This window comes from Vulpes vulpes, chromosome 9 (genome assembly GCF_048418805.1).
Source record: "Vulpes vulpes isolate BD-2025 chromosome 9, VulVul3, whole genome shotgun sequence".
Taxonomy (NCBI): Eukaryota; Metazoa; Chordata; class Mammalia; order Carnivora; family Canidae; genus Vulpes; species Vulpes vulpes.
In genome coordinates, this window is record NC_132788.1 from 78,444,808 (window position 1) to 78,457,379 (window position 12,572).

Sequence of the window (12,572 nt, forward strand, 5' to 3'; positions counted from 1 at the left end):
CCTCCGGGTCGGGGCGGGTCGGGGCGGGTCGGGTCGAGCTCCGGTGCTGCAGGGAAGTGCCGCGGGCGCTGGGGGCGGGGTGACCGACAGCGTGGCCAGCCACTGGCCGAGGGCGGTGAGAGGCCGGGGCCGGCGTGAGCGCGTGCGTGTGCGCGTGACTGCGAGCGCGAGGGTGAGGGTGAGGGTGAGGGTGAGTGTGAGCTCCCCAACCCCCACCTGTTGGAAAGGGTTTTAAAACGCCAAAGGCGAGGTCGCCCCTATTTCAAAAGTTGCAAAGAGTGGGAGGAAAAAAAAAAAAAAAAGCACGTGCGCATCCCCGCATCCCCAAGGGATACGCTGGCTCTAGGGCTCGGAAAGAAAAGGAGGAGTAAGACGGGTGCGCGGAAGGGGGCGGGGGGCGAAGTCGCCTCTGGAGGGTCGGCTTTAGGACCCAGCGGGAAGCACACTGGAATCTCTCCCTCCGGGAGGGGGAGGCGGGGCCGGGCCGGCCGGCAGGAGGCCGCGGGGCGCATGCGCGCGCGTCTCCTCTCGCCGGCCGCTGCGCTCGGCGGCGCGGAATAGAATGAACTGTAACAAAACAAGCCGAGCCTTTGTATCTGCTTAAAGGGGCCGCAGGCGCTTCCCTCCTGGGCCCCCCCCACCCCCGCTCTGCAACCGCGTCTCCAGGGCTCCCAGCAACTGGCTGCAAGGGCTGCCCTCACCCTCTGGAACAGCCCGCCAGCGAGGACAGGCGAGCCAGGCGGGAGGCGGAGAGGAGACACCGCATTTCCAAGAGGCAAGAAAGGAAGGAAGGGAGGAGGAAAAAAAAAAAAAAGGAAAAAAGAAGAAAAAAAAAAAAACCACCCAAGCGGCGCAGAGTGGACTCTGGTCCCGGGGAGAACGTTCGGGCGCCGGAGCGCGGACCGAGGAGCCCCGGGATGCAAACAAAGCTCGCGGGCGCCTGTGCAGGGCTCGCGGGGGAGCCCAGAAAGTTTGTTTTATGATGGCTTGAGTGCGCGAGTGTGTGCAGGGGAGCGAGGCTGCCAAGTTTCTCTCTCCCGTGGCGTTATTTTGGGGGAGATGTCTCTCCCATGAACCAGCGGGGGCCTGGGGGCTTGTGCGGTGGGGGGCACCTGTCTCTCATTGCATTATTATTATTATTTGTGTGTGTGTGTGTGTGTGTGGGTGTGTTGGGGGGTGGTCGTGGTGGTAAGGAGAGGTGCAGCCCATCATGTCGAGAGTGATCCAGAAGAAGAACCACTGGACTAGCAAGATCCACGAATGCACCGTGAGGCGGGGACCCCAGGGTGAGCTGGGGGTGACGGTGCTGGGGGGCGCGGAGAATGGGGAGTTTCCGTACGTCGGAGCGGTGGCCGAAGCTCCGAAGGGGCTTCCCGGCGGCGGCGAGGGCCCTCGGCTGGGCGAGGGGGAGCTGCTCCTGGAGGTGCAGGGGATCCGGGTGTCCGGCTTGCCCCGCTACGACGTGCTGGGAGTCATCGACAGCTGCAAGGAGGCCGTCACCTTCAAAGCCGTCAGACAAGGTAAGACGGGACGCGCCTCCGGGAGGTGCCTGCAAGCCGGGGAGCGGCCTGCGGGGTCCCCCCACCCCCGCCCCAGCCGCCGCATCTCGATTTCCCGCGTTCCTCCTGCGAGCGCAGCTGGGAGGGGAAGTTGGGGCCGTGCGCCCTGCGGTGGTGAAATAAGCAAAGTTGTTGAGAGATTGTGGGTCGTGTGCCCACCTGCGTTGGAAAGAGGTGGTGGTGGTGGTGGTGGTGGTGGTGGGGGGGGTTGGGTTTGCGCCCGCAAGCGGGGAGACTTTCCCCAGGCCTGGCTTGCTTGCCAACCTGTTATCCCAGCCACCAAGTGAGGCGCAGCTTCGCCTGCGGGAGTTGGGAAACTGAGGCAGGGGTGAAAGTGGACGGGCTCCGGGGCTCCCCTGGGGAGCGGTGCAGCCGATGCAGCTGGCGCAGCCGCTGCGTTCTTGGGCCACTTCTCCGTTTCCAGACCCCGAGAATGGGTATGAACGAGGGGTCTGTGGTTACGGACGAGGAATCAGCTTCACCCGGCATCCCTCCAGGTGGGTTGGGGCAAGACCGCCCTGCGGTTCCAGTGCACGCCCCGCCGCCTGAAGATCCTGCATTCACCCCAGAGCTGGATGACGCATGTGTCTCGGTCGTGTGGCCCAGCCCCAGGCGTGGGGGGAGGGAAAGAAGGAGTATTTTCGGTCAGCGCGAAGGAAGCCCAAGTTCATGCTGCCTCCAGCACCACTATCATCCTTATCGTTGATAATGACAGTGGTAGCTACTCTTCACTGGTGGCTCACTGCGTGCCGGGCTCCGTGTGGCATGCTTTCCTTGGCTGTTTTGTTCTGATTGACAGTTCTGAGAGCGAGGTGAATTTGTAAAACCTCGGGTTACAGGTGAGGAAACTGGGACTGACATTGGATAAGTTACTTGCCCAAGATCACACAGATATCCAAAAGCGAGGGTTTCAGTCCTTAATGCAAGCCGGGTGGGAAGAGGTGAGTGTGTGTGTGTGTGGGGGGGTGGGGGGTGGGATGACCCTCCTGAACTGGAGGGCTTGATTTCTGGGAAGGAATGAAGGCAGATTTCTCTCTTAGAACCTGTAGAGGAGTGCCTACCGCTCTAATGACCGCAGGTGTGGTGGGGAGTCCCTCCAGTCTCAGTTTGGTGCAGGCAAGGGGCTGTCCCCAGATCAGTCCAACAGAGGACTTGATTCAGGTAAAGGATCACTTGTACCACCAAGTGCCACGACACTGGTTCTCCCCCATGAAAGCACCAAGGGGGGGTCGCAGAGTTGAGCGTGGTGAAAAGTTCCCATATGTGCCTGAGGGCCTAGAAGGGCTAGCAGCAGCTGGAGGAATGTGTTAAAGGAAAGGAGGGCTGGGCTGGGCTGAGCAGGTTCTTGGAAACAGGCCTGTTCCAGATGAAACTGGAGGGGGCAGAAGGAGCGGTCAGGCCTTCTGGTAGTTTGGGGAGCAATGGACTGACAGTTATGAAAAGCTCCCACTATTTATGTCCTCATCTTCCAGTTGGACACCTCTTCCAGGAAGCCCTCCAACATCCCACCACGCTGAACAAACCTTTCTTCTTTTGGGCTCCCCTCAGTGTGTGTACTTTGTAGTTTTTTTTTTAACTTATTCTGAGCTATGAGTTATGACCCTCCTCTCATTTCCATACAAGGTGGTAAGCTTATTGCAGAGAGGCTGTGCCTTATTCATTGTGTATCTCCTCAGGCTTTGCTTGAGGTCTAACACCTCCTTCACCTGAGAGTGTGTCCTCATCTGTAACCTGGCTTTCATTTGGGTATTACATAAGCTAATAACTGGAAAGTGTTCAGAACAGGGCCTGCCATATAGTAAATGCCCAATAAAGATGAGCTGTTATTATGGTTAATTGAATTTGACTGGTGATTTATTTCTAAGCCTAGCTTTTAGTGTTGGGAACCTGGATTAGAATTCAGTGCCAGTACCTGGATTGTTAGGACTTGATAGAACTGTAGAGGAAACACTCTGTCAAGGCATTTGATGGGAGCACCCACAGGTTTCAGCGCAGGGCCCTTTTGGAGAAAGGGTTGGCGGAGGGTCAGGCAGGGGTACCTATCCACCTATTATCTGCTTAGTGGGTCCTGTATAGTCCTGTTCTTAATGTGTGGTATACTGTCTGTGGCTGAAACTCTTCTATCCACCAATAAGCGAAGGTCCAAGAGGCATTGTGCCAGGGCTGCCTCATCATGGAACCGAGGAAGGGTGGGTCAGATAATCAAGTGTGTTTGGAATCGGACACTCCTGGATGGAAAGGAAACTGTAGTGTCTCCAAAGTGTTATTTCCCTTTATCCAGAACCATTCTGTGTACTGCACAGGATTGTTCCCAGCAGGTGCATTTGTGTGTGTGTGTGTGTGTGTGTGTGTGTGTGTGTAAATCTACTTGATCTACTCAGAATAGCATAAAGATGTGGATGGAATCCACCGCAGTGTGAAAGCTACTATTTTATGTAATAATTACATGGGCACAGTTCTTCCAACATCTTCATTTTAGAAACATGGCACTAGAAAGCATTTCACTAGTCTTCGCTTCATAGCAAGAATATGATTTAAATTATATGACAATTGCTGTTACTATGTCTTCATTACTGTGTTTTAATCATATTAGATAGGCTCATCCTTGGTACGTGGTAAAGGAAAATGTTATGTTTGTGTTATCTGCACCCTGAGCTGGCCACTCCCAGGGACCCAGGGCACTTTGGGTGCCGTCTGTATGGAAATGTCACGGTCTTCTTGTGGGAGAAGATTCTGCTGTTTCTATTTCATGGCAGCTCCCTGGGAAGATGCACAGACCAAAATAGTCTGTAGCAAATGGTATTATATGAAGCAGGACTAGATTGTGAAGGAACCAAGCTAAATGGATCTATCAGATCAGACTTGGTTCATTTTAGATGGAGAAGACAGTCTTTTGTCACAAAGTGCCTAAAAAAACTACAGATACATATGTATGTTACATAAAATATGTTATTTTGCATATATAACATAACATATACTTTATACTTTGTAAGTATATATTTACTTGTAGTGAAAGCTCGGATCTTCACTATATAGTTTGATAAGTTTTGACAAATGTATATGTTCATTTTATCTTCACTTGAATCAAGATATAGAATGTTTCCATTACTTTAGAAATTTCCCTCCTGTCCCTTTCCAGTCAGTTCCCCACCCATCCTGCAGAGGCAAAGGCTGTCTGATTTCTTTCACCGAGGATTAATTTTGTCTATTACTGAAGTTTGTATAATTGAAATAATGCCGTATGTACTCATTTGTGTCTGGCTTTTTTCACTCAACAAAATATTTTGGAATTTCATATTGTGTCACTGTTCTTTTTAAGTTTATGTATATATATTTTATTTTTAAGTAATCTCTCTACCCATTGTGGGGCTCCAGCTTATAGAGTCACATACTCTACCGACTGAGCCAGCTGGGCACTCCTCATTGTTCTTTTTTATTTTATGTTTTTAAAGATCTTATTTATTTATTCATGAGAGACACAGAGAGAGGCAGAGACACAGGCAGAGAGAGGAGCAGGCTCCATGCAGGGAGCCTGATGTGGGACTTGATCCCGGGACCCCAGGATCACACCCTGGACAGAAGGCAGGTGCTAAACCGCTGAGCCACCCAGGCGTCCCTCATTGTTCTTTTTTAGTGTTGAGTAATATTCCATTGTAGGTATACATATCAGTTTTTACTTTTTTATTTTTATATTTTTAAAAGATTTTATTTATTTATTCATGAGAACACACACAGAGAGAAAGAGAGAGAGGCAGAGACACAGGCAGAGGGAGAAGCAGGCTCCATGCAGGGAGCCTGATGTGGGATTCGATCCTGGGTCTCCAGGATCACGCCCTGGGCTGAAGGCAGCATTAAACCGCTGAGCCACCCGGGCTGCCCCCTACATATCAGTTTTTAAATATTTTTGCTTGTCAGTGGATATTTGGACTATTTACTGTTTTTCGCTACTATGAATATAGGTGCCAAAAATATTCCACTTGCTCCACATTTTTGCCAGTCTTTCATCTTTTCTGCTATTTGGATGGTAGCCATCCTAGTATATGTGGAAAAAGAAAAAAGTAATTAAGGAAACTTTGCTATAGGATATAAGCTAAGCGCTTGCTTCAGAATGTGCCAGGCCCTTGGTAAAGCTAGTACTTTATGGACATTTTGTTTTTTATTTCTCGCAGCTGGATGCAGATGTCAGAAACTGAGGTCCTTAGAGTTTGAGTACTCTTTCCAAGAGTCATGCAAGTGGTAGAAGTCTAGCTGGAAGTCAGTGGTATTGCATTCCAAAAGCCCCTGCTCCTGTTTCCTGGGTCAGCGTGTCTCAGAGTAGGACCCAAAGACCCGTGGCCATAGTCACCTGGGAACTGGTTAGACATGTACATTCCTTGACCTCACCCCAGCCCTCCTTATTCCAAAACTCTGAAACTCTAGAGGTGAAGCCTGTGGAGCATTTTTAAACAAGCCCTCAGGTGATTCTAAGGCCTGTGCTCGGTCTTGAGAATCACTGCCCTAAGGTATAGACACATTGAGAATATGACCCATGACACAGGCCACATGTGTTTCTAGAGCAAGCTTTGTCGGCTAGTGCTGTTCTCCCTGGCAAGTCACCCTCTTTGGGCCAATGTCTCTTCATTTGTTCATGCCAGAAATAAAATGGGCGTGCCCTTTTGGTCCTTTGCACTCATAAAATGCTGCAATTCCATGAGTAACCCCGACTCCAGAAGTTGAAAATGGTGTGACTGTAGTTTCCCAGAGTGGTAATATTGTAGGTCATGCTTACAGATTTTTGTAGGTGAAGTCTGTGGATTTGCAAATTACCTGGAAGCCAAAACTGTCCCCGTTTGACAGAACCGGGGAAATAAATAAGACACAACTTAAAAATCACACCACCACCACCAGACCCTTTCCCTCACCGTAATGAGGGAATTATGACCACATACAATGGAATATAGTTCTTTGTGGTTTTTTTGTGTTTTTTTGTGATGTTGGGTGTTTATTTTGACCAATTGAAATATACTATGACAGCTCTGTAACAAAGCAGTTCTCACTTTAAAACACAGGGCCTTGGGAACAGGTGAGTGAAATCCAGGAATGGTAGATAAGGCAGCCTTAGCAAATACTGTACATTGACAATCTTTCTATTGGTAGGAAAGAGAAAGAAAGGAAGGAAGGAAAGGGAAGGAAGGAAGGGAAGGAGGGAGGGAGGGAGGGAGGGAGGAGGAAGGAAGGGACCCCTGGGTGGCTCAGCAGTTGAGCGTCTGCCTTCCTCTCAGGGTGTGATCCCGGCGTCCTGGGATCGAGTCCCACATCGGTCTCCGTGGAGGGAGTCTGCTTCTCCCTCTGCCTATGTCTCTGCCTTCTGTGTCTCCCATGAATAAATAAAATCTTAAAAAAAATAAATAAAACAGGGCCTTGTCTTTCTTGGCATCCCTTGAATTCTGCTTCAGGGCCTCTGGGTTTGCTTATTCTTCTCCCCAGATGGCCACAAGATTGATTCTTTTCTCTAGTGTCCCTTAAGAGAGAAGGTCATCAGGTAGTGTACTGCTAAATGGTTAACAACTGGCTCTGGTGGAGGCCACCTGTGGATCTGTAGTGTATCTGGAGTGGAGAAGAGCCAGTGTGAGCTAGTCCCTGCACGCCACTGACCCCCTGTAAGACAACTCCTGAGTCGTATGCTGTCCCTTCATCCTGCTTTGTGAATTCATGGCCTTGTCACCATTTATTTCTTCTTCTTCTTTTTTTTTTAAAGATTTTATTTATTTATTCATGAGAGACACAGAGAGAGGGAGAAGAGAGAGAGAGAGAGAGGCAGAGACACAGGCAGAGGGAGAAGCAGGCCCCATGCAGGGAGCCTGACTTGGGACTCCATTCCGCGTCTCCAGGATCAGGCCCTGAGCTGAAGGCAGCGCTAAACTGCTTGGGCACCCAGGCTGCCCCATTTCTTCTTTATTTAATTAATTTTATTTTTAAAGATTTTATTACTTATGAGAAACACAGAGAGGCAGAGACACAGGCAGAGGGAGAAGCAGGCTCCCTGTGGGCAGCCCGATGTGGGACTCGATCCCAGGACCCTGGGATCACACCCTGAGAGGATGGCAGACGCTCAACCACTGAGCTACCCAGGTGCCTCAAGTTAATTTATCTTTTTGAAGTCATCTCTACACCCAGCATGAGATTCGAACTCCTGACACCCTGGGATTAAGAGGCTCATATTTTACCCACTGAGCCAGCCCGGGGCCCCTTGTTTCTTCTTTTTTGTCTGTCTCTCCTCCCCTGAAAATGAAAGGTCTGTGAAAACAAGAAGCTTTTCTCACTTGTGAGATAAGGACCAAAGAAATGATTATAAGTAATGGATTACAAAAAAAAATTTTTTCCTCTGGCCTAAAATAGTACCAGCAGGGCGCCTGCCTGGCTCTGTCTGCTTAGTTTTTGCCTTCGGTTCAGGTCATGGTTCATGTCCCAATCCCAGGGTCCCTGGATCAAGTACGCATTGGGCTCCCTGCTCAGCCGGGAGCCTGCTTCTCCCTCTCCCTTTACCCCTCCCCCTTGCTTGTGTGTGCTCGTTCTTTCTCTCGCGTGCTCTGTTCTCTCTCAAATAGATAAATAAAATATTCAAAAAAAATAAAACAGTACCTGGCAAAACCTTGGTACTCATTACAATTTGCCAGACAGATGAATGAATTTTACTTTGTTGCTTCTCATTCCTAAGATAAGTGCAGACCAGGCCATCTACATCCTTCCCCCTTTCCTCCCTATTCGTCTTTTATTTCTCCTGATATAGGATCCTCATATGTTCATTTTCCCTTTGCCAGATCTTCCAATCAGCTGATTCCTCATGTCTAATAATTTATACTGATCTATAAATAAATAAATGACCGACAAGGCTTAATGAATTATATTGAAATATTTCTGCCTGTTGACTCTTACTGGAGTTGAAGAAGGGAAATTTCAGATGCTGAGCAGGCAGAATGGTGGGGGGTGCTTTTCTGTTTTCTGTTGATGTGCGATCTGTTCTATGTCAGCATCCGTAAGAATGACGCCTTACCTCCGTTTTCTTGTAGCATTGTCCCTCTGTATGGTTTTTCCAGCCAGCAGCAAATCAGGTCTTCGCTTCAGAAAACAGTCTGATTTTTGTCCTCTCTTGCTCTTAAATTGTGCTTTGTGTTTATATGTCTTTTTTTCTTTGACTTAAACTTTCAAAGTCAATCTTTTTATTCTTCATGCTAAGAGACCACTTTCCGAAGGATATTTTTAGGTTACACTGTGGAACATTCCACAGCTTTTAGAAAAAAATAATGCAAGGACAGGCAACCCAACTTGTCCATTGTTTCCAGTGGCCACCCTTCGCCAATGGCTGTGTTATTTAAAAACAGATTAACTTGACCTTATGATGCAATGGCATACTGTTGGCTTACTACATTTGTTGGCATTCATTACCCAGCTAGTTCAGGATAGCAGAATTGATGATATCCACCAAGGGGAATTAAGTGGTTTATAAGAGAAAACATTCTGACATCTCCTTACCACAAGGGTTTACATGAAGGATGTTGCTTTATAAACGATGGTTATTTAATGCAAAACACCGGTCTCTGATGTTAGTGGTCTCTTCCTTGAGTTTGTATATATGTGTAACAGGATATACTGATTTTGTATACACTGAGAATAAGGGCTGTCAAATTCGTTAAGGGCTGACATTCACATCCTAAAAAAGTAGGTTACTGCATTCTTGCCTGTCTTTATGCAGCTTCTATGTGAGATCTATAACCTTGAAAAATCCCTCGTAAACACTAGAGCTTTGCTGTACTGTACCCCTATGGATGTCTGCATCAATATAGTATTTCTTGTGAATTTGTTTTGGTGTTTCTACAGCTGGACTCCCACAATCTCAAGGCCATGCCTATCATATTGATGGCTGCTTGACTATAGTAAAGTGTCCTAGGGAGTGTCCAGTCTATTCTGGATGCTAACCTTTCTTGAAGGCTTGTCGCAAAATTAGAAGAGGGAATTTGAACAGTGGTTTTTACGATTAAATAATTCTCTTCTCTTTTTATGGCTAAGTAATTAAAGAATGATGTAATCCATTACTTCTTAAAAATTTTTTTTTTTGTAATCCATTACTTATAATCATTTCTTTGGTCCTTATCTCACAGTGAAAACCGACATCCTCACAGTAACTCACAAGGCCGCCCCCCCATCCCATCTGGCCCATTGAAGTTCTTTACTCTCCCCATCCATGTCCTGCCACTCCCCACCTCGACAGCTAGAAGGCCTGCTCCCTCATGAACTTCAAGTCTTTCCCAAATGTCACCTTCTCAGTGACACCTTCTTTGACTTCATTATTGAAAGCTGTCATCCCCTGTAACCTTTCTCTGCTTTATTTCCACTCCATTTCAGATAGATCATTTCAAAATAAGTAAAATCCTTATTTTGTCTCTCCTAGAATAGAAGCTCCGAGAGGGCAGGGATGTTGTTGATCTGTTTGCTGCTGCATCTCCAAGTACTGAGGGTAGTGCCTGGTACATAGTCGTTGCTCGAGTATTTGTTGAACGTCTGCTGTCAAATTGAGAATGAGAAATCTCCCCTGAGCTCATTTGCCTCTGAAAATTCCCATATTTGAAAGTCTCTGAAACTGTGGGTAATTCATGATGGATCACATTAACCTTGATGAGGGTTTGTCATTTTGCAGTCTGCGAGTGTGGCTGAGTAGAGCTTAGCTGATTGATGGAGGAATATTCCTGAAGGCAGCATCGACAGCCAGTTTCATATGGTCTTCATGTGACGGGTTTCGGGCAGCACCTGAGAATGTCAGGGAACTTTGCAAACTCTTCTCACCCTCAAATGGACTGTGAGAAGTTCTTCTGGGCACTGCCCTCTGTGTGAATAGACTTTTTCTGTTACCACCTCCAGTGTCATGAGAAAGAATTACAGAAGAGAATTACATTCTCACAGCTCAGGTGTCAACCCCACCATTATTGCCATTGGAGGCATTTGTGTGCACCTTTAATGGGACACAGTTATGTTTTTCATAATAAGGCTAATCTTTGAGCTTGTCATGAGACAAGACTCTAAGCTCTCTTTATGGACAGTGGCATGATGGGGCAATTAAAAGGCGATTATGCCCTGGTTATAAGAGCCATATTTCAGAATTATTGCTATATACAGTGTTAACAGGATGATAGTGGTGCTTGTAAGAGAACCTGGAGATATCAATTTATTGATGTATAATAGATGTATAGGTTTTGGATTTAAGCCGGCCTGGATTTAGAAGCCAGATTTTTAAAGTTACTAGCCAGGTGACTCAGGGCAAGGCACTTCACCTTTGTGTCAGGGCTTCACCTTTGTGTCAGGGCTTCCCCATCTGAAAATGGGGATAATAACGATACCTCCTTTCTAGAGTTGATGGCAGAACAAAATGAGGAGGTTTTAGGAAACGACATGGCATAGGGCCTGGCACATAGTGAGTGCTCAATATATGTTGGCTTCTGTTATTTTTTTTTAATGTTCCTCATTTGAAAGCAGTCCAGAGAGAAGAAAGAATCTCTTGAGAGATAAAAATTGTGGGATAGTTTCCTGGAGAGCTTTTTAAAGTCTAGAAAAAGGCCTCATTTTTCTGCATGTTTCAGATGCCACTTTTTTGAAAAGACTGTGGTTGGATTAGTTCTGACAAGTGAGAAGGAAACTCTGGATGTCACCGTCTGTTGGTAGAACTTCTCTCACCTTGTCACACTGGTGGTGACATATTGATCCTAATTATTGTCATTAGGTCCCATGTTGCATGAAGGTATAGAGGAAGGGGAAGTCATCTCTCTATTTCCTGGAGGTCCCAGGCAGAATGATCCTTGAGAACTTGACCCTGAGGTCCTCTGACCTTCCTGACACTGTATCTGGATTCTCCAATCACGAATGGCAAGGGAAGCAGTGGGACTTGGGATTATAAGGGTTTGGAGTCAGGCTGGTTGGGTTCAAATCCAGGCACTGCCGCTTCATTTTTCCCAGTTAGAAATGAGAATAATACCTACCACATTGGCTGGTTGTGAGGATTAAATGGGAAAATGTACCCAGAACACAATCCTCTGCTTGGTCCCATAGGTAGGGCTTACCAAATACCTACATAATAGCAGCTGTGATGATTTTCAGTTGCGAAATGGACACCTGTGGGTGAGTTCCTCTATAGAGGTGATTTAAAACTGAGGGTGGTTTTGCCCCCTTGGGGAACATTTGGCAGTGCCTGGGAACATATTTGGTTGTTATGACTCAGGATGGAGGAGTGCTACTGGCACTTAGGGAGTAGAGGCCAGAGAGGCTGCTGAACATCCTACAGTGTACATTACAGTCCTCCCCCACCCCCAATCAAGAGAGAATTATCCAGCCCCAAATGGCCATAGGGCTGAGGTTGAGAAACTCTGCTCTAATGTATAACTTCAGGGTAGAGACTGGGCATCTGAATTAGGAGGAGTAAACTAATCATAACTGTTACTTATTGATCTTCTGATAGGTAGCTGAGACCCAGGTTAGGGTTTTTTCTGGGTAGATGATGTCATTCTCATTTTCGCCATGAGAAAATTAGCTGGAGAGGTCAAGTAATTTACCCTCACCCCCAGGCACCTGATGCAGGTGAGATTCAAGGTCAGGTCTGCCCGCTTCCAAAATTCTTATCCTAGGTTTAACACACTAGAAATGTGTTGACTTTGTAGCCAGGAGCCCCTCTGCCCTTTTACTGGGGGAGGAGGGGATCACTGAGGATGCACCTCTTTTAGGCTGTACCATTGCTGCCTGAGAGTGTACAGTATGCTTAGTGACCCCGCTGGCAATTGGCCTGGGAATAGAAATGGATTCCCAAAGTGTGTATGGGCCAGAACACAGAATGTACCGCTCCATATTGTTAAGCTCTTCTACTCATTCGCCTTCCTCTGTTTGCCCTGTTCTCCCTCCCCCAACACCGTTGATTCAATCCTTCCTCCGTGCCCTCTTTTTTTCCCCTACATACATCATAATTTCAAGACAATAGTGTCTTGTAATTGTAGA

The 12,572-nt window shown here is 47.4% G+C and overlaps 1 protein-coding gene across 20 annotated transcripts in view; it reads left to right on the forward strand.

The window, feature by feature from the left end:
- Positions 1-537: 537 nt before the first annotated feature.
- MAGI1 (membrane associated guanylate kinase, WW and PDZ domain containing 1) overlaps positions 538-12,572 on the forward strand; it is a 636,912-nt gene continuing 624,877 nt past the window's right edge. For all 20 annotated transcript variants that reach the window (XM_025985045.2, XM_025985062.2, XM_025985069.2 and 17 more), the window contains exon 1: positions 538-1,520. In XM_025985045.2, coding sequence (XP_025840830.2) covers positions 1,211-1,520 — 310 coding nt within the window. In that variant the 5' untranslated portion in view covers positions 538-1,210. The remainder of the gene's footprint in view (positions 1,521-12,572) is intronic.